General features: G+C 43.2%; 1 protein-coding gene across 1 annotated transcript in view; it reads right to left on the minus strand.

Annotated features, from left to right (window-relative positions):
- The window catches only part of Pclo (piccolo presynaptic cytomatrix protein), a 488,156-nt gene that overhangs the window by 161,278 nt on the left and 300,541 nt on the right, over window positions 1-26,337 (minus strand). The window contains exons 6-7 of the mRNA XM_023724320.1: window positions 24,489-26,256; window positions 22,116-24,130 (exon numbers count right to left, since the gene is read on the minus strand). Coding sequence (XP_023580088.1) covers window positions 22,116-24,130; window positions 24,489-26,256 — 3,783 coding nt within the window. The remainder of the gene's footprint in view (window positions 1-22,115; window positions 24,131-24,488; window positions 26,257-26,337) is intronic.

Here is a 26,337-nt window from a genome sequence, read left to right on the forward strand (position 1 = left end):
CCTGAGGGGATTTCACTGACCTTCTTAGACCCAAAAGCTACAACTCTTGTTGCATAGGTCCTGTTTTACCTTGGTCTTAACCATCCAACAGAAAAGTATAAAAATCAAATATAAGAAGTAAAGCCATGGTGTTATGCTGAGCTGTAGGGGACTCAAGTCAACAATTTTTGACATTGCCAGTAAAGCGGAAGACCCAGTACTATTATGGGCTGTTGTACTCTTTTAGAATATTTTGCTGAGTTTACACACCTATAATATTGAAATAACAGAACTTAACAAAAAAAGGGTATACAGGTTAATAACTATTTTGTATCTGTGTATTCAAAATGGTTAGAATAGATATACAGTTACATTCTCTTAATGAATAGAGTGATTTGTTCTAATGGTATTTGTAAATAGGATATCATGTCTGCATCCTATACAGCAATTAACCACTAGGAAGAATGTGTGCAATATGTTAATTATTGAAACTGTCGTACCAATTTGATTTGAAACTCTCTCATTGCTATTTGTTTATCAATAAAATTATGGGAAAAATAAAAATAAATAAAAAAATAAAATTCATTGTGCTGGATAATGGCACTAAAAGGTACATGATAGAATGAGCTTTTAACTTTCCAGTGAAGAACTTATTGTCCCATACTGGGACAGTATCTAACAAGATGACAAATGAGGTAATTACGTAACATAAATTAACTTAGCCTGAACTAAGTATTACAGTGTATGCATGTGTTGAGATTTACAGTGTCACATTCATATGTACATTTTTATATCTTTGTTTATCAGTTAAGAAGACTTTAAAAAGGAACTACTTCAGTCTTGTGTTCAACAGCTGTCCATGTCTGTATCAGAGATATACTTCTAGAGACATGGAAGTGTATTTTGTATTTTACAAACACAGAAAACCATAGATGCTGTTTGAAAAAAGTGCTCCTCATCATAACCACAGCATTTCTTATTTTCCTTCAGGTTTGTACTTTCAATAGGCTGGAACATGTGGCGTTAGGTCTTTTACTTTTTGGGTGGGGACACAGATTTACTTTGAAAGAGTGTAATTCCACCAAATCTGTTAAGGAACAAGATATTTTATACATAAAGCGTAACCCTCCCAGAGTCACCAAATCACATCAGAATGCCACTTAGATGACGGTAGAAGAGGAATGACAGGGCCCAAATGAAAGGGTTTTCTTTTTATCTCAGTAAAGACACGCAGACATGACAGAACATCTGGGCCTGACAAATGCACAGGGCTCAGACAGAAGGATGTTTTCTACGTGGAGGGAGCAGGGTGGCATGCAGATTTCCGGAGAGACACCAAGGAGAACCTAGTTTCATTGGGGCAAGGGGATGCCTTCATGAGTGGCAGGTGGAAATACACCGCAAAACCCCAGATGCAAACAGCAAGCACAAAATGCGAGAAGAAACAGATGTACAGAAAAATAAGGTTTTTTGTTTTTGTTTTTTTTTTTTGCTCCGAATGCCCTCAGGTGTTTTGGCAGGCTGGAGTGTTGTGGGGATCGAACTACAGCATCCTGAGGCTGACTGTACAGAAAAATAAGAACAAAATTCTGGATGTTTTATCTATATTAAAATCTCAATTCTTCCACTTTCTTCTTTATGGAAGGATGAAGCACCTGGCTATTACAGGCTAGTCAACCGACCATGTCAGTGTTGAAATACCTGTGGCCATGAGGCCTCACACACAGTGGCGGCGACAGAGCCCAGGAGGCGGTGACCTGCACAGTCTGCCAAGGAGCAAACCACAACAGCCCAGTTTAATTTCCTCCGATGACGATGTGACTGTCAGTGTAGATAACAGCGAGGCAGCAGACATCGTCTAGCAGTGCTTCAAGAGCACAGTTCATGCCTCCTATGAGCGTTCCCAGCCCAGGTGTGGCCAGAGGGATAGAAAGCTGCAGTGGACAGGCAGGGAGCTGCACACAGAGCATGGCAATGTGCCTCTCAGGAACATGTGGGGGCAATGGCCACTGTCACAGCATCACCTCTGGTGTGAATGGCCCTTGTACGCGATGATGCAACATTGTTTGTGCACTGTAGGATGTGTGTGTCCTTGGACTTCTGGCTTCAACCCACTACATAGCATCAGCATACCACCGCCACCCCCACTGTCACCACGCATTGCTGTCTCCTGGAAGATGGCTGAGAACTGCTGACGTAGGGATCCATGAGAAAACATTCTCGGGAAGAGTTCATAGACCTATTGTCATGTAGTTTATTTACTGATGAGTGGAGTGCTATTATTTGTATATCACAATGCCTTAACAATGGATTCTTTAAGGAATTCATCATTGGAACTGACACCTGGATGGATTAAAGGACAAAAGAGAAAGAGATACTCCAGATTACGCTAATGATCTGAGAAAAACCAAGAAAGCTAAGAGCATATCAGACTCTTGTTCTGTCATAATTTGTATCATGGCCCTATAGTCAGCCCCTGTCTGGTTACTTTTCCTAAGAGGAAGCTGGTGTAGAGCAAGGCCACCCTCTACAGGGTCCAGGGTGCACACAGTAACTGTCCTTTCTTCTCCTGCAGCCTGTAGTGACCACTGTGTGACAGTGTGCCCTTCCCGGAGACCTCCTGGGCAGGACAGTTACATCTTAGACTTTCTGATTTCAACTTTAGCTAAGTAAACCTGTTTTCTTTATAAAGTATTCAGCTCTAGGAAAATACATTAAGACACCTCAGAGATTTCTCAGGCAAGATTCCACTACTAGAATAAACTTTAGAAGGTCAAAGTGTGAGGAACTGCCAGCAGGACTGCAAACAATGAATGCCAGCAGGAAGAGTGCTGGTCGTCTGTTACCATAAGAGTAAAGTGATGCTGCTAAAAGGAAGACAAAACCCAAGAAAACAATTATGTAGTTTAGTGCCAGCAAAATAGCTCAGTGAATTAAAGCACCTGCAAGAAGGCACAGGGGTTGGGGTTTCGATCCCAGGCCTGCAGTGCCAGCCCTGCCCTCAGGGCACACTGAGATGGCAATTGAGATGGGGTGTGGTGGCACGCACCTGTAATCTGAGTTTTTTGGGAGGCTGTAAACAGGTGGATCCCTACGAGTCTGATCTAGTAGTGAGACCTTGAACACCCTGTAGACCCTTCCCCCCCTCCAAAAAAAACCATTATGTAGTCTGAGAAGCTAAATACTAGAAGTACAAAGGCAGATCCACTGCATATCCTAGTTTAATTTTACAATCAAGAAACTCCTGCCACCTTTAAAATAATTCAAGAAAGAATTAGAAAAAAAATATGTCCAGAAGCTAAGAGAAAGTTTAAAACATAGCTGGGAAGATTTACAATAAGGTACAATGATGGGAAGAATTTGGTTTTCACCCTCTAATTGTGCCAGGAAATCCATGGAACTTGAGGACCCTTTCAAGGCCCCTTACCCTGTGGATCCGAACATATCCTCACCTGCATTTACTTTAAGGATTTGTCTTTTACCGCAGTAAGAAGAAAAATACTCCACCATACAGCACTGATTTTATTTTCCTCATCTCTGGTCAGGCCTCTCATTCTTCCTGTGAGGTAGACTCTACAAAGAGCCATGCCAACTGCTAAACATCAGGACAATGAGTAGTGACGAACCTGCCCCTCCCAGCAACACAGCTCTGTCAAATCCACAAGCACAGGTCATCGGAGCCCTTCACTGGGGGACTTAGGGAGTCTGGACCCTACGCTGCCGCAGAAAGAGCTTGCTATGTGTGAATATAATTTATATTGTTTTAAAAAAGTTATTTCCCTATTTGTAAGATTGCAGTGGCAATAAAATGTGAGAAACTAAAATACAGTGTAAGAAAATAAAAAGACAATGTATTTTAAAGCCGTATTTGTAAGCTATTTCACAATATCTAATAGAACAGACACAAGTGTTCTCGGGTAAGCATTGCGAAAATGGAGCTCGGTGCTCCCCACACCAGCCTGATGCTGCTCCCTAATGCGCCTCTCGCTCTAGTTGGTTTTGTTTTCTTGCTGCACCTTGTTGTCTCTCCTGGCTGAATGGTCAAACAGAAACCTAGTTTGTCCCTCAGTGGATAAAGCGTAGTGACGACAGATTGCGACAGACAGATCTTGCCTTCTACTTTCTCAAAAGTCCCAAAGAAATCAATTCCTTCTCTTTCCCAAGAGCTGTGTACAATATATTAGAAAACACTTTCAGAGGTTTTTATTAAGGTGAATGTTTTTGATCTGTCTATGTCTGTGTATGGATTTTTCTCTTCCGTCCTTCTGTTAAATTAGTGACCTTGCCCCAGGGAAGAAAGCCGCGTGGATTGTATTCAGGTGGCCCTCTGGTGTACTTCAGGATCATGACCACAGTCTGTTTCTCTTTCTGGTTTTGTTTTCTCTACAGCAACCTGCTTTACACAGTGATCACAATCAGACCTCAGTGGAGTGGCTGGGGATAGAGCTCAGTAGCACAAGGGTCTGCCTGGCAAGCACAAGTTCCTGAGTTCATGTCACAATACAAACAAACAAACAAACAAACAAACAAAAAAGAATTCAACAGAAACAGTATTCACATTGCATAACACATTCACTTAGAGCAGTACTCTAGTGAAAGGTGGATTCTTTCTGAAACTCGTTCTCATCCAATGGAATGAATCTTCAGGACCCTAAATAGGAAGAGCAAGTACACCTGCCTTTGGGTTTTCACTTATTGTTTTTAAAATTTGTAGCATAACGGTAGGTGTGAAGCCAGCAGTGCACTAAGGAGTTCTCGGCTAAGTCTTCATCTTTCACGAAGTGATCGTCATATATCTTATCAAGCTATCTGTCGCTGTGAGCAGCCTGCTCCCTTAATGGAGCCATCTCTATTCGCTCATACTTTCACATTTCTATGGTCTCAGTCTGTTGAGTGTCTTATCATTTCGTAATTGGATAACAAAAATGACTGTCAGAAGGCTCCTTACCCTAGGCCATCTCTGAGGGCCAATGGTCAGCCTGCTAAGTCTTTGCTTCTCCTCTCACTTTCTCTACTGATGATTACAGGACAAAAAAGTCGCTGTCAGGCTTCCAAACATCTGCTCAGCACTCATCTACCCATCTTTTTGATTCTTCCTTTGTGTCTCTGTCTCTTAAATTGCAAAATTAGCAAAATTGCCTGTAATTTCACTACTTGTTCTTTCCTGTACTTTTATATTTGTAATCTGTTATGCATATATATTTGTATTCTCTTAAACTTTTTTTACACATTGAGTTATAAGCACCTTGTGGCTGTATTCAAATGCATACCACATGCTGGGGTTACATGGTCGTACCCCAGAGGTCAAGCATTTGGCCTCAGCTTGACAGTGGAGAGATGGCGCGGAACCTTTAGTAGGGGGCCTAGTGGGAAACTCTTAGGTCGATGGGGTGTCACCTTGCAAGGCACTGCAGGGGCCCCCTCTGCCCTGGACACATGACAGCTTCCTCCTTCTGGTGCCATCACCGTGATTTTCACCAGAGCCCAGCTGATACCAGTGCCATGCTTCAGACACCACCCAGCTAGCTAAATTGCTCTCTTTTCTTTATAGGGCAGACTTCCTTGGGTATTTTGTTGTGCTAACAGCCAATTGAGTTATGCACCATGTTTGTAAGTAGGACATGCAGATCAAGTTTCAAACCATGAAGGTAAGGTTTATAGTGAAGCACAGAGGGGAGGGACAACCTGAATGGATATTTAAAACCTGAACAATTTTTAATTGATTAGACCTTTGTTGACTAAAATGCATGTATTTATGTGTGTCTGTGAGAATGACTCTCATGCACAGGCTAGTTATTTTAGCTAGCACCCATTTGTGGGTAAGCAGAGTAGCGCTCTGACAATAAAATCTCTTAAAATGGCAAAAAATATAATTTAGAATAGCATCATTGAGCAACATATAAGGTTCTGATTTTTAAAAATCATTTTATTTCTTTGGTACAGGATCTCACTACACAGCTCAGACTGCTAGTGATCCTCCTGTCTCAGCCTCCCCATCACTGGGATTATAGGTGTGAACCACCACACCTGATTCCAGTGGCTGGCTGGTGCCCAGGGCTAGCAGAGCATGTAGTACCAGGGATTGAACCTTGGTCCTTGAACGTGCCAGGCAGGTGCTTAGACTGCTGAGCTACCTCCCTGCCCACATCTTCTGATTTCTTCCTTGTAAACAGTATCATATGGCATTTTGATCAGCACAGAGTAGACATTCAATGTGTTTACTCAAACAAATGAAAGAATATCTTGTTAATTAAGTCTCCCACTAAATGGAAACACCTATTTCAAGGTATTAATGCAAAGGAATTTATTATATCTGTGTTAATGATTTAGGTCAACTTGTAAATTTTTCTATTCATTCAAAATTTATGCAGTAAAAAATTATGCAGTGATAGGAAAAATATTTGGTAATTAAAAAATCTTATAGAAAAAATAAAAATAAGCAACAATAGTTAAAATGTCAGTAAATTAATTGGCACACAGAAGAGGAGTACTGTAGGCTCCATGTGTAAACAAAAGAGACGGTTCTGAAATGGGTGAGCACTGGCAAAGTCACGAATGCTCGTGCAGAACACGCTGCTAGGGCAGGGGAGGCAGGTTTTGGCGCAGCCTATCGTGGGAGCAAGAAAGTGCGCCTTCAGAGGGTGAGTGCGCTGAGGGGCAAATGACAGGAAACAGACTGAGGATCGCGAACTGGGACTTCGAAAAGGCAGGGCAGCAGTTTGGGATGGGTGAGGAAAAGAGATCAGGAACAGTGAGAGGACGTAAATGAGACACAGGAGGGGGCACGGGCAAAGTCTGCACGATGACATTGCTGACCTGGGCTAAGGCACTGTCACAAGGACAGGTTAATAGGCAAAACCCCATCAAAACCTACCACATGCTGAGTTTCCTAAATAATCTTGTTAAATCTCTAACACAGCCTTATGAGAAAGAATGACTATCAGTTCCATGTGTTAGGTTTTTTTCTTTTGTATTTTAGGGAAGGGTCTACAGGGTGTTCAGGGTCTCACTACTAGAGATCGGACTCGTGGTGATCCTCCTGTTTACAGCCTCCCAAGAGCTGGGATTACAGGTGCATGCCACCACGCCCAGTCTCAATTGCCAGCTCAGGGCACCCCGGGGGGCGGGGCCGGCACGGCAGGCTCAGTGACCGGCCCCTGGGCCTGCTTGCAGGTGCTTTAATCTGATGAGCTATTTGGACAGCCCTGTGTTAGATATTTTTAACTTTAGAGGCCTTGTACAAATTGGCTGTAATTTATACAATTTTGGCAACTACTAGCATTACTAATAACTGGCATAGCTAGGATTTAATCCATGTTTATCTCATGCTAATGCTGAAGTTTAATGCAATTTAAACTTCAAACTTTTAAAAAATACAAATAATCTAAATTTCAGAATTCTACATTAGATTATATGCTAAATAAGGATCATGTGTTAAGATGATGTGTTCTATTGACTGCATAAAATCGATGATCCACTTAATGGTTTGGAGGAAGCAGATCATAACTATGAGAAGGTGAACAGAATTAATACAAGATTTAGCTACAGTGTTTTCACACTTAGCCGATATTTTAAAAACTATTATTCCTTGTTCTCTGTACATACTTTTTGATATTTCTAGAACATATGTTAAAAAAATTATTTTTTGAAATTAGCTGGAGTCATTGTTGAGAAATCTAATATGAGATGGATACCTTAAATACTTGACCTTGGAGAACTCTCTTTGTCTGTCTGTCCACCCAATAAGGACTTATAGAATCTCTGTGTGGTACTATGTCCTGTGCTACTCCATTATAACAGAAAGATGAATGACCTTTGCATTACTGATATCTTCTTGCATATTTCAGAGCTTAAAAATACAGATTTTTGAGATGTATAACTGAATGTGATGACTTTTACACTGAAATCTTATACTTTGCTCTTAGGTACTATAGAGGGAGGGACTTGGATGTTAGCTATCTGAACAGACAACTTGTGTGGGATTTCTCAAACAAACCCTAGGCCTACACAGGCGAGTCTCGACAGGAGGACGTGTGGGTAGGATAAGGACTGAACACAGGGGTGCCTCTGTCCCCGGACCTCTGATGCCTGGTGCACAGGGGAGCAGCATGCTTGGTGGGAAGGGGAAATAGCAGGTGTGACGCTAGAGAGGGATGTGTTGGTCACATGGGTCTTGGACACTACAAAGAATTTAGATTTCATTATGGAAGCAAGAAGACACACTGAAGATTCTAAGTGCAGAAATGATAATCATATTCTTAGAAAATAAGCAAATGGTATATTTTACTATTAAAATTTATCAAACAAATTTTAAGAGACACAAATTTCGCAGATGGTAAACGTCAGCATAACAAACAAACACTCAGTTTATTTCTACAAAAGTAGCAGCTAATGTCCAATGTAACTGAAGTTTAATGCACCAACTGATTTCTGTAGCATTTCTTATTGACTGATCTACACTTTGGCTTCTGGCCTCCAGTCCTAACCTTTACCCCAGTCTAAGAAGACAGCCCCATTCCTGAAGCTCTGCAGGCTGGAGGCTTTCTCTCTCCCGACGCCTAAAGTCCGAGCTCTTTCCCAGATGGAGTTTCTGCATACTGGTCTTAGTAACAAAATCACCTGTGTGCTTCGCTTCCTGTGTTTCCTATGTGAAGACAGACATCCCACCAGGTTGTCAGGGTGGAGGAGAAGAAAACAAATCAAAACCATGTGGAATCTTTAGGCTTAGAAGAGGACAGGCAAAGAGAAAGCTTGCTTAAAAGTAAAGGGCTGAATGGAGAAAAATACAGTACCTAAAAGAGAAAAGAGATATGAGAAGAAAATAAAGCTAAAATGATACTGGGTGTGGATACTGGGAAACTACTTGTTTTACTCTAAAAGTGGTACTTGTTTTTTAAATTCTCATTTCTTTCCCTACTATGTGATCTATTTGTATAAATATCTATTTTAAGCATTTACATATTAAAATGTTTTTACACAGACATGACATCTCTTGATAGAGAACATCCATTTAATCAGATAAGGTGTATGTGAATGGACAAAGTACACTGAAATCACCGTTCGGAGTCGCTCCTTATAGATCCCCAGGCCCTGCCCCTCCCAGCTTATTTCCCAGCCCTCCCCTACCTTCCCTGTGCTGGCGGCCCCTGGCTCAGTATCCTGCTCCTATTTACTCAGCACCCACCTCAGTGAGAAGCAAGCATTGTTTTCACTTCAGGGAAACAAGTGAGTCAGAGCCATATGGCCCTGGCCTCATGGGAGAGATGCAGAGAATAAGCCAGAAGGTGCTAATGACACACACGCCAAGTGCCAGGGACTAGGCGCTAGCTGGGGGCGCTCCCTCACAGGGGTCCAGAGCTGGGTGAGAACAATGGCACGCGACAAGCTGTGCTTTGAGCACTGAGAGTGCAGCCAAGCCTCCAGTGGGCTGAGCAAGGAGCAGCTGCCTGCTGGTGGCGCAGACGTGCCTGCACTTCGCCTGATTCCATGGGGAAACACTGGACGGCAAGGACTGCATTCCCAGCATTCACGTATGACAAGCCTTCTGGCCCAAGTGCAGCATGAATAGGACGGGAACAACAGTAGAAGGAAACTGCATGAAGAGTTATTTGACTAGCGCAGGACAAGGAGATGTCGCAGGGGAGTGGCTGGAGGGCCACAGCTAACACATGCTCAGCACTAAGGGTATAGACTCTGGGACCCTTGTCAATTTACAGGAGCCTTATAAGACAGACATTGTCTTTTTTTTTCTTTCTTTCTTTCTTTCTTTCTTTCTTTCTTTCTTTCTTTTAGGGAAGGGTCTACAGGGTGTTCAGGGTCTCACTGCATAGATCGGACTCCTAGTGATTCTCCTGTTTACAGCCTCCCAAGAGCTGGGATTACAGGTGCACACCACCACGTCCAGTCTCGACTGCTGCTCAGTGCGCTCTGAGGGTGGGGCCAGCACCACAGGCCGAGGATCAACTGGCTTGCAGGTGCTTTAATCCACTGAGCTCTTTGGCCGGACCCAGACAATGTCTTTATCCTCACTTTAGGACGGCAGGAATTCAGATCTGAGGAGCTCAGATGACTCACTCAGGTTACACTGCTGCACATGGCAGGGTTTGAGTTCAGGAAATGAGGAGACTCAAGGTGAACCATTCCTAGAATCCTATTTGTAGACAGGGCACTTAGATGGCACACTGCTCCTTCTCCACTGCTGACCAATAATTCACCAGAACCTTTCTTACCCCGGGCTGTCAGCTTTAGCTATCCTGTCTTGTTGCAGGCTGTTAATCCAGGCAGGCTCAGCTGCTATCCAAGGCTGGGGCCTGGGGCTGACTAGGGCTGGGCTGGGGAGTTTCCAGAATTCAAAGCCAAGAGGACCAGGGGCTCCTGTCACCTTATCTTGCAAGTGACCTCACTGTGTTTTCCACATTCTGCTCGTTGAAAGCAAGCCCCTGCATGCAGCTGACATTTAAGGGGAGGAGCCCCAGGACACAGGGCTGACTGGCCCTGGAGCAGCTGTGGACAATATGAAGCTGGCTGGCACTATGACTGCATGTAGAGAGGATGGCACAGGGCAGAGCCAAAAGCTGCTCTGGCCCACAAGCAAGATGGTTGTGGATCCAGTAACCAGCGCTTCCCACAGCCTCAGTACTGAGATGAGTTACAGGACAGTTGAGTCAGACAGGAGACAAGAGAGCAGTCTGAGAAGGCCAAGCTTATGCTCGTGTCTGGCAGGGGAGGTCCCACAGAACTGGTGACTGTGAGCTTTCATTCAGTGTTCCCACCACCACGGCATCCTCTGGAGGTGATCAAGAGGGCTGACACACATGAGAAGACCAAAATAACTGGACACATCTGGGTACTTTCTGAAACCAGTGTTGTGAAATCAATGAGTTGAGGGGACATCTGCAGTGGTCAGCCTTGGATTACGAGAGTGGTGACAACAGGGACAGAATGGACATTGTAATGGAGGAGGAGAATGCGGCTGAACTTGACAGACACAAGATAGGTAGCAAAGAGGGAAGGTGACCTGCATGAGTGTGCGCCACGTCCAAGTGTGAGCCCCATCTGAGTTAGGTAATTTTCAAGTATGTTCAGGTCTGAAAGCAAGTAGGGGAAAGAACAGACTGCATGGGGACTGAAGATTTCCAAAGATGAACTTCAGAGTGAAGAGCAGAGATCAAGGAGAACTTGGGCCCCTGCTGTCACACATACAACAAAACATGGAAGATCTGGGTGTGAGACCTCAGCTTTGACCCAAAGGTGCAGTCAAAGGACAAGGACACAGGCAGATGAAACACTTGATGGCACTGTTGATGCAAAGGTATTAATGGGGAGAAAAAAGATTCACTGAAATTTTCACACTCTCCTTTCCTCTCTTCTCCCCTAGTACTAAGGATTGAATTGAGTGTTTACATATTGAGGTAGATGACCAGCCCTTTTTCTTTTTTATTTCTGCTCAGTTGCCCAGGGCTGAGCTTGAACTTCCTCAGCCTCCCAGAGTGCTTGGGTTACAGGCATGTGTCACAGTTGTATTCCTTTACATTTTCATATTTTAAAATTATCTTTGAGGTATGGAAATAAATAACTAATGTCTCATTGGCCTTCCCTACCAAATGGCCTCTGGACACACACCTGCTCCCTTGCTAACACAGAATGGCTCAGATTCTCCTGGGCAGTGTGCTCCTTCTGACAGACTCTCTCAGTGCATCCATGACTACGGACACTTCCTGCCTTGTAAGACAGCACCAGTGTTTGAGTTGCTTCCAGGAAAGGAGGACAATTCATCAGGCTATTAATGAAACTCCAGGGCTCACTTCCTTGTCCCCAAAATACTTTAAGAGTTTAGTTGGAACCATAGCACTTTTGTCTTTTGAAATCTGTCATGAGTTTCAATTTTCTAGCTTAAGGTTTTCAGTGAAAATTATTTCAAGTATTTTTCCTGCTGGCTACTTTCACAAAGAAGAGACATTAGCAGATGCACTGTGCCCTGGGCCCAATGTGTCTTTTCAGCTGGTAGAGCCACACTCAGGCGCATGGCCCAGTTCAGAGCTGCCTGGGCCTTGGAGGGGCAACAGTGCTCTCCACTTACTGCATATTCCTGTTATATAAGACATGAAAAACACTCCCAACAAGTCACAAGACATCACACAATTATGCTTTCAATATCCAAATACACAGTGACTTGTACTTGAAGATGGTATCACGGTCTAAATTTTGAGGCTCCTTGATAAAATACAGTTGTCAAATGATCGCCCTTTGAATTTTCTGTGATTCTTTTTTTTATTTGTGCTTTTTTATTTTTTTGTATTTTAGGGAAGGGTTTATAGGATATTCAGGTTTTCACTACTAGATCGGACTCATGGTAATCCTCCTGTTTACAGCCTCCCAAGAGCTGGAATTATAGGCGCACGCCACCACACCCAGTCTCATTCACTGTCTCAGTGTGCCCCAGGGGCAGGGCCAGCACAGCAGGCCTGGGGATCAAAGCCCCAGCCCCTGCTTAGGCAGATGCTTAATCCACTGAGCTATTTGGCCAGCCCTGTAACTCCTAAATGAGTGCATTATTCCCCATAAGTTTAAAAAAGTAGATCCCTGTCTGATGTATGTAATCTTTACTAATCTGTTTTGTGTGCTTGTGGGGGTCATAGTATTTTATTACTTAGAGAAATAAATTGCATGGTTTAGGTGTCATTAATAATGAGGAGTTTTGGCTCAGTGCCCCTCTGAAATCATTGCACATGTTCATCCACCCATTAATTGACCTGTTAAAACAGTGACTACTTCATTAGCTCTTTTGGCACATTAAATATTAAAATATGACTTGTATAAACTACTCTTCCTAAGGAATCCAATTAAACACTGGATAAAGGTCTTAGGCATTAAATAAGAAACACAAATGGCAAAAAATATGAGAAAAGATTTAAAATTATCAATCAAAAGTTTTGTACAGTGGCACTTAGAATATTATAAAATAAATTATAAAATGCTTCCCATTTGAGAAATTATGCTCTGATACGCTTTTAGAAACTTATCTGAATTTGGCAATAGAATCTCATTGCATATCTTACATGCTCATGCTAAATATGAAACAATCTATAGTTTTACTTTTCATAATTAGCATATACTTAGCCACCACCAGGTTCTGTTTTAGCCACTGTTACTGAGGGGGAGAGCACACTCCATCTGCATGTGATTAGCCAGATCCACCCAGACTGTTCTGTGCTTCACTAGAGGGCATCTGGAGTCTAATACGGAGCTGTCTTCATGTGATTAAAGAGTGAGAACACCTGTCGATATTCTCACAAAACAAGAAAGCAGCACATTTGAACGTATCAGGTAGTCTAGCCACATCAGGATAAAAGGGGTCTTCTGAGTGGCAGCCACCAGCAAGCTGTCCTTGTCTGCCTGCCTGTCTGTCTAGCGGAGGCAATGCTAAGAACAGGGCACTGAAAAGCACAGCTCTGGACCCCGAGTCAGACTTACAAGGGTGTTGCTCTCCTCAAAGGACTCTGAGAGCTTGCGATGGGCCAACGTCACCAGAAAACACTGCGTTGCCATATTTTACCTTTCACTAGGAACATGTATTTCTAGGGGAGAAGGTACATGTACTTAATCTTTGTTTCATTCCATTTCCTAGGAGAAAAGGCACTCAAATTTGTCTGTTATCCCCCTTTCCTTCCCACTTAACTTCACATCTTGAAGTCATTCCCAAATCCAAAATCAATCTTTTTCAGTCTCTTCTTCAAGACACATGGGGCAGCTCCGGGTTGCACGCCCTTGGCTGGAGCAAGGAGCCTGCCGCGAGAGCAAAAGAGGCTTGCAGGGGTTCACAGGCGCTGGCGGCCTGCACGGCTGTGGCAAGGGGCAGAGGCCAGCAGCAGGTCCAGCCCTGCGAGGAGCAGACGCGGTCACTTGCTCCTCTCTAGCATCCACCTCTATGTGGTAGCGCTGCCTGAGGACATAGACTGCTATGCATACAGACCTCCACTGTGACCTTCCTATAGAGCTACACTGCTTATATGTCACGGTAAGACAACAATTACAGCCTTTTTTTCAGAAAACGGGCTAGACCATACATGTAGGTAAAGTGAAATAAAGCTAAGACAAATTTCCAAGAATTGAGACATGAATGTAAATTAAAAAGAAAATTCTTTCTCTCACCTCCTCTTCTGCACTCTTGTACGCACAAGGGTGCTAAGCACTGAGTGCTCCCTACTGGTGAATTAGCGCCCTTGAGGAGAAGGTATTGAACTGTAACTAGTGACTACAGCCTTTCCAGCAGTGCTATAAAGTATTTATATACTGGCTGCCTCATCAGAACCAAATTAACTCTATTTCACATATGACAACGTCTAAGTCTAAATAGGCTACCTTGCTGTATATGAAACATTGGAATTATGACTGCTATAGACTGTGTCTCGGGAGTATAAGATCATTAAAAACTATGAAAAATGATTCAATAACTATCAGTGAAAGGCTAGGGCAAATGTGATCATTATTTTCATAGGGGCCCAACCCCTCACTAAATCCTCTTGGAATAACAAATATGTTTTACTTTCAGATTCTTGAAACACCTAACCACAAAATCAGAGGAATCTCTTGTTTTTTCTCTTGTTGAATGATTATTTCTTAGCCTAGAAAGCAACCTGAAAACATGGCATTAGAGCAGTTAAAAGTTTCCTATATATGCCATGTATGAAAATGCATGAAATATTTCTTCATAAATCTAAACCATGTGAAATAGTTCCCCCCAAACAAAGTCAAAACTGAGGCATTCTTGTAAAATACTTAGCCATGACCTATATTCCATATAAACTACAGAAGCTCTTGTTTATTTGAGAATTGATTAAGGGCTGAAAAATTAAATTAGTGTCAAGAAATAGTTCACTGATTTCTCTAGAAGATAAAGTTCAAGGGCTTATAAAAACATAGCAATTTTACTAAATGCAATTTTAGGTGGTTAATTTTTCCCTTCAATTCTCAGTTCTACGCAGGCACTATCAGGAGAACAAAGGTAGGAATGAATGGATCACTAAATTCTATTGCAACTGTATAATCAAAGAGATCTGCACTTTTGGCCTGCTGAATATTTGAATGCACTTTTTCCAAATGCAATACCACTGTCCTTCTTGTTGGAGCTGTTTATGTCACTTTAATACCTATGTTATGCTGAGCAAATTCATGCCATTCATTTACGTCAGAAGGAAATTTAATGTTGTGATGATGAGTTGTTGGTGAGATATTATGAAATGCTCTGCACGCCAAACTGTAGTTCAGCTCAAGGTTTAAAATGAAATGGCTATATTATAAAAGTAGTCCTTCTTCCTGAGACTAAGGTGGTCTGTGATGACAGCTGAGTTTTGTTAGAAAAAACAGTGGGCACTTGCCTTTGTCCCTGTCATGCTAAAAGATCCTACTGAGAGATCAAAGCTGAAAATCTGGGTCAGCCCTTTAAGAGTGATGTGTTCATGCAGCTAGAATGCTTTAGCACAGAGGCACAGCAATGTCTATGTTCTTTCCACACTCTCATAATCATTCTGTTGGGGACAAAGCAGATGAGGAATGACAAGGACAGTCACATTTAGCTTCAAGTTTTCCAAATTTTTGTTTTTCATCATGCTAAGCTTAATCTGTCACCTCATTATATACTGGCTGCCTCTGTTTTGTCAAGCAAAATACTGAAATAGCAGTTCTATAGTCTAGTTTAATAATTTCTTCTATTATTTTCAGTGATTAAGCTAATTATTTCAAAGGCTTTCGCAATTTGCTCTTAGGGTGAGCTCACCGCAGACCTTCCCTGCTGGTGACTCCAGACTGTGCTGCTGCTCAGCTCGTGGCCACCCGCTGAAGCCTTAGCTTCCCCACCCCAGGCTCCCCTACCACAGGCTCTCCTGATTAAAACCTCCACACACAATTCGATTCACAGAGTAGCAAATGCAAGTCTGCAAGACTAGCTGGGTTTCATTAAACAAAGGGGGTTGGTGCCGAGCAGGTGCACAGGATGGGGATACTGACCTGGACTTCCGAATCCTCATCTTTAAAGTATGGAAAAAGGTGAACTTGGCAGGAATTGAAGATTTGTACCTTCACCAAGCAGCAGCAGGTGAAACATTTTAGTTTAGTTTAGTTTTGCTTTTTGAACTTCTGGACACTGAACACAAGGTCTCTACACTGTGCTACATCTCCAGTATTTTTTCTCAATTTTTATTTTGAGACAAAGTCTTACTAAGGTGCTAAGTTGCAGAGGCTGGGGTGAAACTTGTGATCTTCCTGCCTCAGCCTCCTAAAATGCTGGCATTACAGATTGGTCACACCACCCTCCCCTTGAAACACTTTATTAGTTACATAAGGTTACAAAACTCTCTAAGTATTTTATGCATTATATGTGTACTTTGTAATGTTTATGGATATATGCCCAAAATAATGTATATTTGATGGTGGATGTCAATTATTGGAATATACTATTATGACATTATATAAATTTTACCTCAAAATATGCCCTTAATTTCTCCTGATTTTTATAATCTTTGTAGTTGCTTATTAAGTTTTTCCTCAGTATTAGCTAATACAACACATTATTAAATCCTACATAATTAGTAACTAGTAGAAACATGAACATACATAACGGTGTGTGCATGTGGTATATGTGTGTGTGTGTGTTTGGAAGACAAGTATTAGAGAGATTGTGTGTATAGCTTTTTTCTAGAGCCAACTACAAATTTCACTACTATTCAAAATTTAAAAATGAGGTGAATTGAGGGCTGGCCAGATAGCTCATCAGATTAAAGCACCTGCTTAGACAGATATGGGGGCTGGGGTTTGATCCCCAGCATGCTGTGCCAGCCCCACCCCTGGTGCATGCTGAGATGATGATTAAGACTGGGCATGGTGGTGCATGCCTGTAATCTCAGCATTTGGGAGGCTGAAAACAGGAGGATCAAAAAAAAAAACAACAAAAAAAAACAAAAACAAAAAACAACAGGAGGATCACTACAAGTATGATCTGTGTAGTAAGACGCTGTAGACTCTCTACTAAATACATAATAAATAAAAATAAAAAATGAGGTGAATTGGTATGAAATCAATGTGATAAAATACTTCAGAAGATAATTAATGTTAAATAATGTCACATTTCAATAAATTATGCCAGTAATAATCAATGCCTGGTGAACCAGAACTTCCTTTTGTTAAGGTGGCATGTGGGAGCATCCACTGTGACCTTCCAGACTGGCCTTTCGTGTAACAAGAAGAACAGAAATGTGTTTCTTAGAATCACCTACACAGTTTGAATTATGGATGTCTGGAAAAAATAGCAAAAATGTTCTTTCTTTCACTATACAAAGATTTGGTTAAAAATTCATTTTAAAAATTGGCTGTGAAAAAGCAAGTACTAACTATTAAACAGTAAATGGAGATTAACATGAAGTTTTCTGAGTTTTTACTCTCTGACAACTTGGACATACGCATTTATTTATTATTAATACACTCTTCATTATTGACTCTAAATTATTTCATTGCTATTTATATTGAAAAAACTTTTAAAACTATTTATATTGAAAAAACTTTTAAAAAACTTTTATATTTTAATTTTACAACAGTTGGACCTTATCATACAAAATTTTAGTCATAAAGATATTTAAGGGTTGGCCAAATAGCTCAGTGGACTAATGTGCCTGCTTAGGCAGGTGTAGGGACTGGGGTTCAACCCTCAGTGCACTGTGCCAGCCCTGCTTCTGGGCTCAGGGCATGCTGAGACAGTGACTGAGACTGGGTGTGATGGCATATGCCTATAATCCCAGAGCTTGGAGGGCTGAAAACAGGAGGATCACTATGAGTCCTGTCTATGTAGTGAGACCCTGTAGAACCTGTACTAAATACATTAAAAAAAGAAAGTTAATACAAGAAACAGTTTATGGAATATTTTAAAATTATAATTAAAAACATGATTTTGTTTTCTTTTCTTTTCTTTTTTTCTTTCTTTTTTTTTTTTTTTGGTGGTACCAGGGATCAAACTCAGGACCCTGTGCTTGCCAGGCAAGCACTGATTTCACTGAGCTGTCTCCCTGGCCCCTTAAAAACATGATTTAATCAAAATTTTAATAGACTGATTTCTTATGTTGATTTCAAAAAGGGTAATGAAAAACAATGCCTACTAAGTATTATTTTTCTTTTTTCCTTTTTTTTTTTGGTGCAGAACCAGGGATTGAACTCAGGCCCTTGCGCTTGCCAGGGAAGGGCTTATTCCACTGAGCCATCTCCCCAGGCCCTAAGTATTATTTTTCTAAACCAATTTGAACATCATAACTTTTATCCCTTATCTTTATATTTTGGAACAATATAAAAACAATTTGATAAAAATAAAATTTATTTTAAAAAATTTTATGTGTTTAGTACAGGGTGTCTCTAGGGTCTCACTACACAGATCCGACTCATAGCGATCCTGTTTTCAGCCTCCCCAGTGCTGGGATCACAGGTATGCACCCCCACACCCATCTCAATTGCTGTCTCAGTGCGCCCTGGGGACGGGGCCAGCACTGCAGGCAGGAGATCGAACCCTGGCCACTGCCCTCTGCCTATGCAGGCACTTTAGTCTGCTGAGCTATCTGGCCAGTCCTAAAATTTCTTAATTTAAGCTATGGGAATTACGCTCAGAAACAGACACTGAAGGGTTCAAAAAAAAAAAAATCTTAAAAATAGCTACCAAAACAGCTACCAGGGAAGCAAAACACATTCTTATAACAATCAGCTCATGAATACCATCTGCTTTTCAATAGGATCCTGGCTTAAACTCTAGAACAAAAAGATTTTAATAAAGAGTCTGCTTAATAGTTAAAAAAAAGCTCTCAAATTGTGAAACAGGTGTGAAAATAGCACAAAACAATTTTACTACTTAATAGTCTATGCATTACACCCAACAAAGATAAGAAAATTTCATATGCGCATGTCTAGCACAAAACAGTGGGTGCCATCGCTAACATGACACGAGCTACCTGAAGTACATCTTTCTTGACAGAGATATCATGATAAATGTTGCAACTCGGTGCGATGAATCCAGAACAGACCAGCTTCTCTCTGTTGCCACACAAGCATTCTGACTGTCTGCTGTCATTCATCACAGTGGGCCCTGCCTGTCCTCCCCAGCTTTGCACAGCACTTGCTTGGCTGTCCTTCCTGAGCTTACTGGTGTCCCGGTGCACTGATGCAGGGCAGCCGCACCACGCAGAAGCCACAGAATGGGCATGAAGAACCAGCTCCATGCTCAGGCTTGCAAATTCATCTTACATGTGATGCTAGAGATAACTCACAGACTCACGTGAAAATGCTGCATTCAAATCAATTCTGGCAGAGGCTATGGTTATACGTGCATAAAGGGGGAGAAGAGCAAAGAGAAGGCAGCGACATACATAACGCAGCAATGAATTCCACCAAGCATGTGCCAGAAGGATGAACCGGCTCTGCTTCTGGTTTTGTTCCAGCTGGGAAGAATTTTTGAAACTCTCTAAAATATAAACAGGTTGACAGAATTCTCTGTAACTAATTTATGCAATTAAATACTTATTATAGATAGCCTATAAGTCAAGTATCTTTCTGGGCACTGGGAATACAGCAATGAACCAAAAGTTCTTTCTCATAGATAAGTTGAGCTTGTATTCTACTGGGAAAAAAATGAAACACAGACACATTTAATAAGCAATCCACACACATGTGGGGTCAGAAGTGAACATGCTATGATAGGCATAACTTTAGACAGCTGTGGGGCTTCTGTGGAGAAGTCTGAGCAGAAACCTTACCCAGTGTGAGGGACATGTGGAGAGCTACAGGGAGATCCAGGTGGGCTGGGTCAGGCCCAAGTGGCTCATGACAGAACAGGAGGGCCGGGCCGTACGGATGAGGCTGGAGATGGGCAGGGCCGTCAGTGGGCCTCCTGAGAAATGTCTCAAGCATCCTGACCTGATGATGCCTCCTGGAGCAGCAGCACCTGAGGTCCACCCAGAAAGTCACTCTCCTGGCTCACAGAGACCTGACTATGAGAGGCCAGATCACAAGGAGTCCACTGTTCATCACAGATGGCTCTGAAAGGTTCACCACTGCTGCTGACCCCATCTCTCAAATGGCATGAGTGTCCTGCTGACCCCGGGCCTATTGAGTGGTGATATTTTTTCCAATTTTATTGCACTGTGAAAATTAACAGTCTGTAAACTACAGTAGTCAGCTAGACTTAAATTTGATTTATATCATGATGTTGATCACTTAGGGAATTATTCTGTTTAATACTTAGCCGTATTTACAACTAAGAAATTTTTTTAAAATAAACTCAATATCTCTCTAGATATTTGAGAAGAAACCACTTATAAAATTTACCTCTTAAAGTACCTAAAGTTATAGGAAATTTTAATTGCATATATAACAATCTTCTTAATGCATAGAGTAACACAGTGGATGAGTTCATATGCAAGTGTTACCATTAAAGTACACACTGAATGTGGCCTGTTGGAAGAACTCCTATATTACATACCTAAGCTCCATGCACCCTGGGTGTTTCAGACCCAGTCATGTTCATTAATTCTACCCAACTATGTTACAACTAGATGAGCATTTTACCAGTAATGCTGGTATAATCAGTAATGCAACCTTTACCATTCATTGTATCTTTATTTGCATATTTTCAAGTGCAAAGTGAATACTACAAAGAAATATATTGGTAACTTGACTGTCTTCCTTAACTGGTCATTTGATTAAGAGCACAGAGAGATGAAGTATGTCATCAGTGGAAACTGAAAAAGCCTAGAAATGCCTAGTCTTTCTAATGTCAGAAACCTAGAAACCTATTACTATTACATAATAAATTAAGTAATAAAACCTATTACTTTTTACATAATGGTGAAAATGTATTTTTGCACTTTCTATATAACTTCTGTAAGTGCCCTTACAGGCCAGAGATGAAACAATAAATATCTATTCATTGTAACTGAGCTGGGGTCTCTCTGCAGATTTCATTGCAGACACAAAGCTATGTGCAAGGAACTCTGCGCACTCACTGCAACCTCTGAGGTTTCTCAACCTCAGTCCTCCACAGGAGGACAATTTCAATTTTAAGACATACAGGCTAAGAAAGAACATATCAAAATTCCATTGTAAAACTAGTGAATTCATGCGGGCATCTATATGGTGATTGATACGTCTACATACCTACAAATCCACCTACTGTTATAGATAATGGCCTACTTTTCAGCCCACAGCCGATGCTGCACACATATGGGTCAGTGAAAATATAACAATATTCCAGAAGTATGTACTGAAAATCTTTAGTGTTCAGAAACTGGTACACTAGGGCCTCTGCTAATTTGAGTAGAAGGTCTGTCCTGAATTCACCTGGTGTCAACATGCCTGTCAGTAACATTCTGAGCAGCTATATGTCATATTTTCTTTATGACACATACATTTTAGGGATGATTATTTTTCATTCTCAGTTATAGTAATCTTTATGATTATGGTTCATACATCTCTGAATGTTGTTTCCCTTAAAGAATATCTATGATTGCAGAAAATAATTAATCTATATTGCTTTAATGTAAAAATTCTTTTCTTCTCCTATAATCACTATGATCAAGGCTCACCTGAGCTAGGTCAAGCAATCCACCAGGAACCTAATAAGCATGGATGGACAATGCTGATGCTTTACAATGTCACCTGCCACAAACCCTTTCTTCTGAGCAATAAATGATCTGCTTTGGCCAATGCTGTGTCTGAGAACAGGGTGCAAAGCCCGTGGCCCATGGTGTCAGAGAATGCTCCCCCGGCCCCGTCTGCTCCTATTCAATGTGCACCCCATTACACATGGGACTACACTCAAAGTGCATCACTGACTCCAGTCTACAATGGATATTTGAGAGAATTCTATATTAAAATGAAACGTGCAATTTCATCAATTCATAAAAGAACGAACTTCCTCCTCATTCTGCCTCATCTATTTTGCTCCTTTGGCCACAAAGGAGCACATGCTTTTCTGTTTTCTTCCCACATCTCTAACCTTACAGTTCTCCCTGGTATTTTGTGTTCTATTTGTTTGGTTACCTTCTGAGGTCTGCAAACACAACACGAGCATCAACGCACACAGTTTTCTAACTGAACAGAATCACTCTTACCGTGAAGCCCTCGGTATACTGAAAAGGAGCCCTGGAACTCTCGTCTGCAGTTGGGCTCAGAGGCTTGGGGTCAGACAGAGACCGCTGCATCATCTTGGCTGACTTAGGACTTGCTGGGGGAGCTTTGGCCATGTCAGGATGCAGTACTTTCTGTGGACTGATATCATCAGGGAGGGGCTTTTCATAAGGTACAAAGGCTGATTCTAAGGCTTTGCCTGATGAGAGTGGAGAGATGGGTGAGTAAAGGACTTTTGGAGATTTGGGTGGGGAAGGAGCCAGCTGCAGGGTGGAGTCTGCCCGGAGGTGACATGAGTAACCAATCTCTAAAGGTGTTGGGCGCTTCTTGTCTTTGGGAGGAGAAGTGGCACTCAGATACTGAGGGCTCTGTGTGTCTGAATCTGCTTCTGTTTGACATCCTAAACTGCCCCCTTTGTAAGTCTTTTCAGGTGCTGAAATGTGCTTAATTATCTCTACCTTGGCATCCACTCGGGCTCGTATGGAAGGGGTCCGTATGGTTCCCACAGGCTCAGTCTGCACAGAGATCTCAGCCACGGTCTGGACCGCAATGCTGGCGACTTTGGAGGGGGCTTTGCTTTTGTCCGCCTCGGCACCACCATCACTGTACTTCCCCGTGCGGGCTTTCCTCCTTGCCCTGGTCGGCACATCCCACTCATCCTGGTCCTCATCATCTGTCTGGACACTGGTGTCCACACTCTTCTTGGCCCTCCTCCTCCTGCTGGCATAGCTCCGGTCAGTGGCATCCTCATCATCTGTTTGGACACCACTGTCCACGATCTTTTTAAAACCCCGGGGATCTTCCCCGGCACCTTCCCCTAGCTCCTCATATTGGCCCCGCACTTTGGCTCCAGAGCTTCTCTTTTTCGGCTGCTTTTCCTCTTTGACAACAACATCGGTCAGAGGAATCTCAGAAACAGTGCTCAGGATGCCAGGCGGGGCGATGTACTGGGTGACCCCATCAGACTGCACCGTGTACCAGCCCTGGCTCTGAGGGATCTCAATGGCCACCACTGCAGAGGCTGTTGTGGTTGCATCCTCCGGGGCCCAGAACTGAGAGCCTTCAGGGGCTGCATATTGACCTTCCAGGATAGCCTGCTCTGCAGGTGCCTGGGGAGAAGCCGTTCCAGAAGGGTCATAGTTGTACTGATAGATCTGGCGGATCTTCTGCTCCTCCAGCTGCTGGTGAAGCTGCTGCTGCAGCTGCTGGATTTGCTCCAGCTGCAGCTGCTGTTGAGCCAGGGTCTCCTGCCTCATCATGAGCTGGGCCTGACGCTCTTCCTCCTGCTGGTAGAGTAGGTGCTGCTTCATAGACTGCAGCTCCTCCAGCTTTTTCTGAACCATGATCTTTTCCTGTTCTCGGAACCTTTGGATTTCCTGACGCTCCCACTCCAGTTCCTCAGCGAAGCGCTGTTGCTTGATCTTCTCCAGTTCCAAGAGCTCACGCTCCAAGTCAAGTTGCTGCTGTTGCTTATCTTCCTCAGGGACAATTAAAAGAGTGCCTTCATCTCCTACCACTTGAGTGAACATTTCAGATGCTGTGGTCAAAGTGGGAACGGAGTCAATTACCTCTGCAGCCAGAGCTTCCATAGTAATTGTCTGCAAACTGGCACTGATGTCAGCCCCAGTTACTGCAATGTCGGTTTCAGATGCACCTGTGGTTATGAAATAGGATCTGGGCATGGGCTGGCCCTGGTGCAGGGCAGACAATGAAGTCACTGAGTCGGTCGTGTGAATACCAGACAGATCCCTTACAGTCGTGCTGAAAATGGAACCTGGCTGTGTGGTGATAGCAAAGGTCGAGGGGATAGGAGTTGCTACTGAAGAATACACAACACCATTAGATGACCGCAAAACACTGCCCGCACCATACTGGGGTCCTGGTGGTGGAGTCATTCTTGCTGTGGAATACTGCGGAGTGTTAATCCCAACTCCTGAAATGACTTGTCGTGTTTCTGGATACGGACCTGTAGTCTTGCTTGAATAATCCATTACCTCACCTGAAACACAGGGTACAGTTATAGTCCAGTTCTCACAAGGATGGTTTTTGTGTTTGCGAACCCTCTCATCTTGACGAATACAATGAATGGGATGGCATGCAAATCCACAGGGTAACCTAATCAGGTGCAGAACAAAAGCAATGTTGAACATGCAGGCGCATGCAGGCGACTCTGATTGGGACAAATAAAAATAAATGAAGAAAACAGAAGCGCACATGTACTCCAAATTATGTTGCCAGAACCTCCAAAGAAAGAGAAAATGTAACAAAACTGGAATGGAGACCACATTTTCATCCTGAAATGAGATGAGGAACACCATAATATTTCAAGGACAGGTCTGTGGCTGCATCATACTGACCTGTGGATATTCTCCCTGAAGTTAGATCTACTGCTGCATCAGAACCTCCAGAATAATCAAAAGCATTCTTACTTTTATAGAAAAAATGTCCAGCTTCTGCTAAATTAGTGTCGGACATAGAGGCTTTCATTCCACCAATCCCTCTATAAGGATATGGCCCAGACCTGTCATACTGATAGTGGTCATCCCTATATCCGAAGCGATCCTCAGGAAGAGTGGTTGCAGGCTGCTGGGTTGCACAGCTCCTCCCGAAAGGGAACTTATAGACCATGTCACAGCACACGGCCCTTCTTCCTGCAGTCAAATCAACAGGTTTCTCATCATCTTCTATTATTTTGGTCACCACACCTGAAGTAGAGTCATCCATGGTTACAACAGTTCTGTGAGACTTTGTTGTGCTGAGATCCACCACTTCCCCATCTGGGACTGCCTGGGAGGTCGTGCTATCTGTCCATCCATTTGTGACTCCAACAGGAGGAGCAGTGACAGGCTTTGCAACAGCCAATGTGACTGCATGTGCACAAGGACCTAGAGACAAATTTATTGGTGCTTCCTCCCTAAGTGCTGGGAAGGCCTGGCCCCCAGGTAGCATGTATGGGGGCTCAGCATGCTTTGATGTGGTGAGCTGCAGTGGGGTTGGAGTCACATGTTCTATGCTCAGCAGGCTTTCTATGCCTGAGGTATAACTAGTAGTAGTTGTGCATGCTACAACTGTCGCTGTCTCAGGCTCCAGGGAGACTGGAGCCACCCCTGACGCTGCACTGAGATTGATGACAGAAGGCTGAATGGCACTTATTTGTCTCCCATAAACGTCATTCACCATGGCCTGTCTTTTCACATCCACTGCAGATGCAGAAAGATCCATGCATTTTTCAGTTGCTTCCACATCTACTTTGGGTATGGTACGCAAATCAATGGCATCACCAACAAGTGGCAGCTTTCCATTTTCCTTGTGCTTCTCTAAGTGTAGGTTATCTAGAGCAAGAGGCTCTGGAGGAATTGGTATGGAAACACTGCCAGCACCAGCACTGGGAAGGGTACGTCTGGCTGCTGGAGCCTCTGCCTTATAGACCTCGCTTGGAAGAAACTGTGGACCTGACATGGGAGGTCCTTGAAATGATGACAGCATTACCACAGGGGCAGCTGAGAAGGCCTCTGAAGCTCCTGAGAGACACAGGGCTGGTTGAGAACCTGGGACTTCTGTAGCACTCATAGGGGGTACTGAAAACACGGGTTCAGAGGAAACCAGCTCCAGTGGGGGTTCCCCCAGGGGCCAACTGGTAACTGCCTGGCTAGCTGTGGACTCAGTGGGCGTCCCGGGTTCTGAAGGCAGTGTAATAACCACGTAAGTCTCCATGAGGGATTTGGCAAACCTTGGTGAGGATTTGTTAGAGTGGGGGGATAGTGGGGAGGTGGGGGAAGGTAAGGTATAATCCACAGATGTCTCTAGACTCAAGATCATGCCAGAAGCTGACAGTGGGCCTGTTGGTTTAGGCTGTGTGTCCCTCGGTTTCTGCGCAGCTCCTGGGAGCTGAGGAACTGTTGGTTTGGGGGCAATGGGTGGTTTGCTGGGCTCAGGTCTGTGCGTGAATACGAGTCCAGATGGAATGGAGGCAGGCTTTGGAGGGACTGGAGGGGGTATGGCAGTGCACAGCTTTGCTGCAGGTAAACCATCCATTTTGGGGACAGCTTCAACCGCTGTGGAAGTGACAGTATCAGCCAGCGGTGGCCCTGTGGTAGCTGGAGCCTGGGAAGCAGCAACTATGGGCTTTTTTTTAGGGTGAACAGTTGGTTTAGGCGATGTGGGTGGTGGAAGAGGAGGAGGAGGAGGAGGGGGAGGAGGAGGGGG

Source organism: Octodon degus, unplaced genomic scaffold (genome assembly GCF_000260255.1).
Source record: "Octodon degus isolate 3935 unplaced genomic scaffold, OctDeg1.0 scaffold00108, whole genome shotgun sequence".
Lineage (NCBI taxonomy): Eukaryota > Metazoa > Chordata > Mammalia > Rodentia > Octodontidae > Octodon > Octodon degus.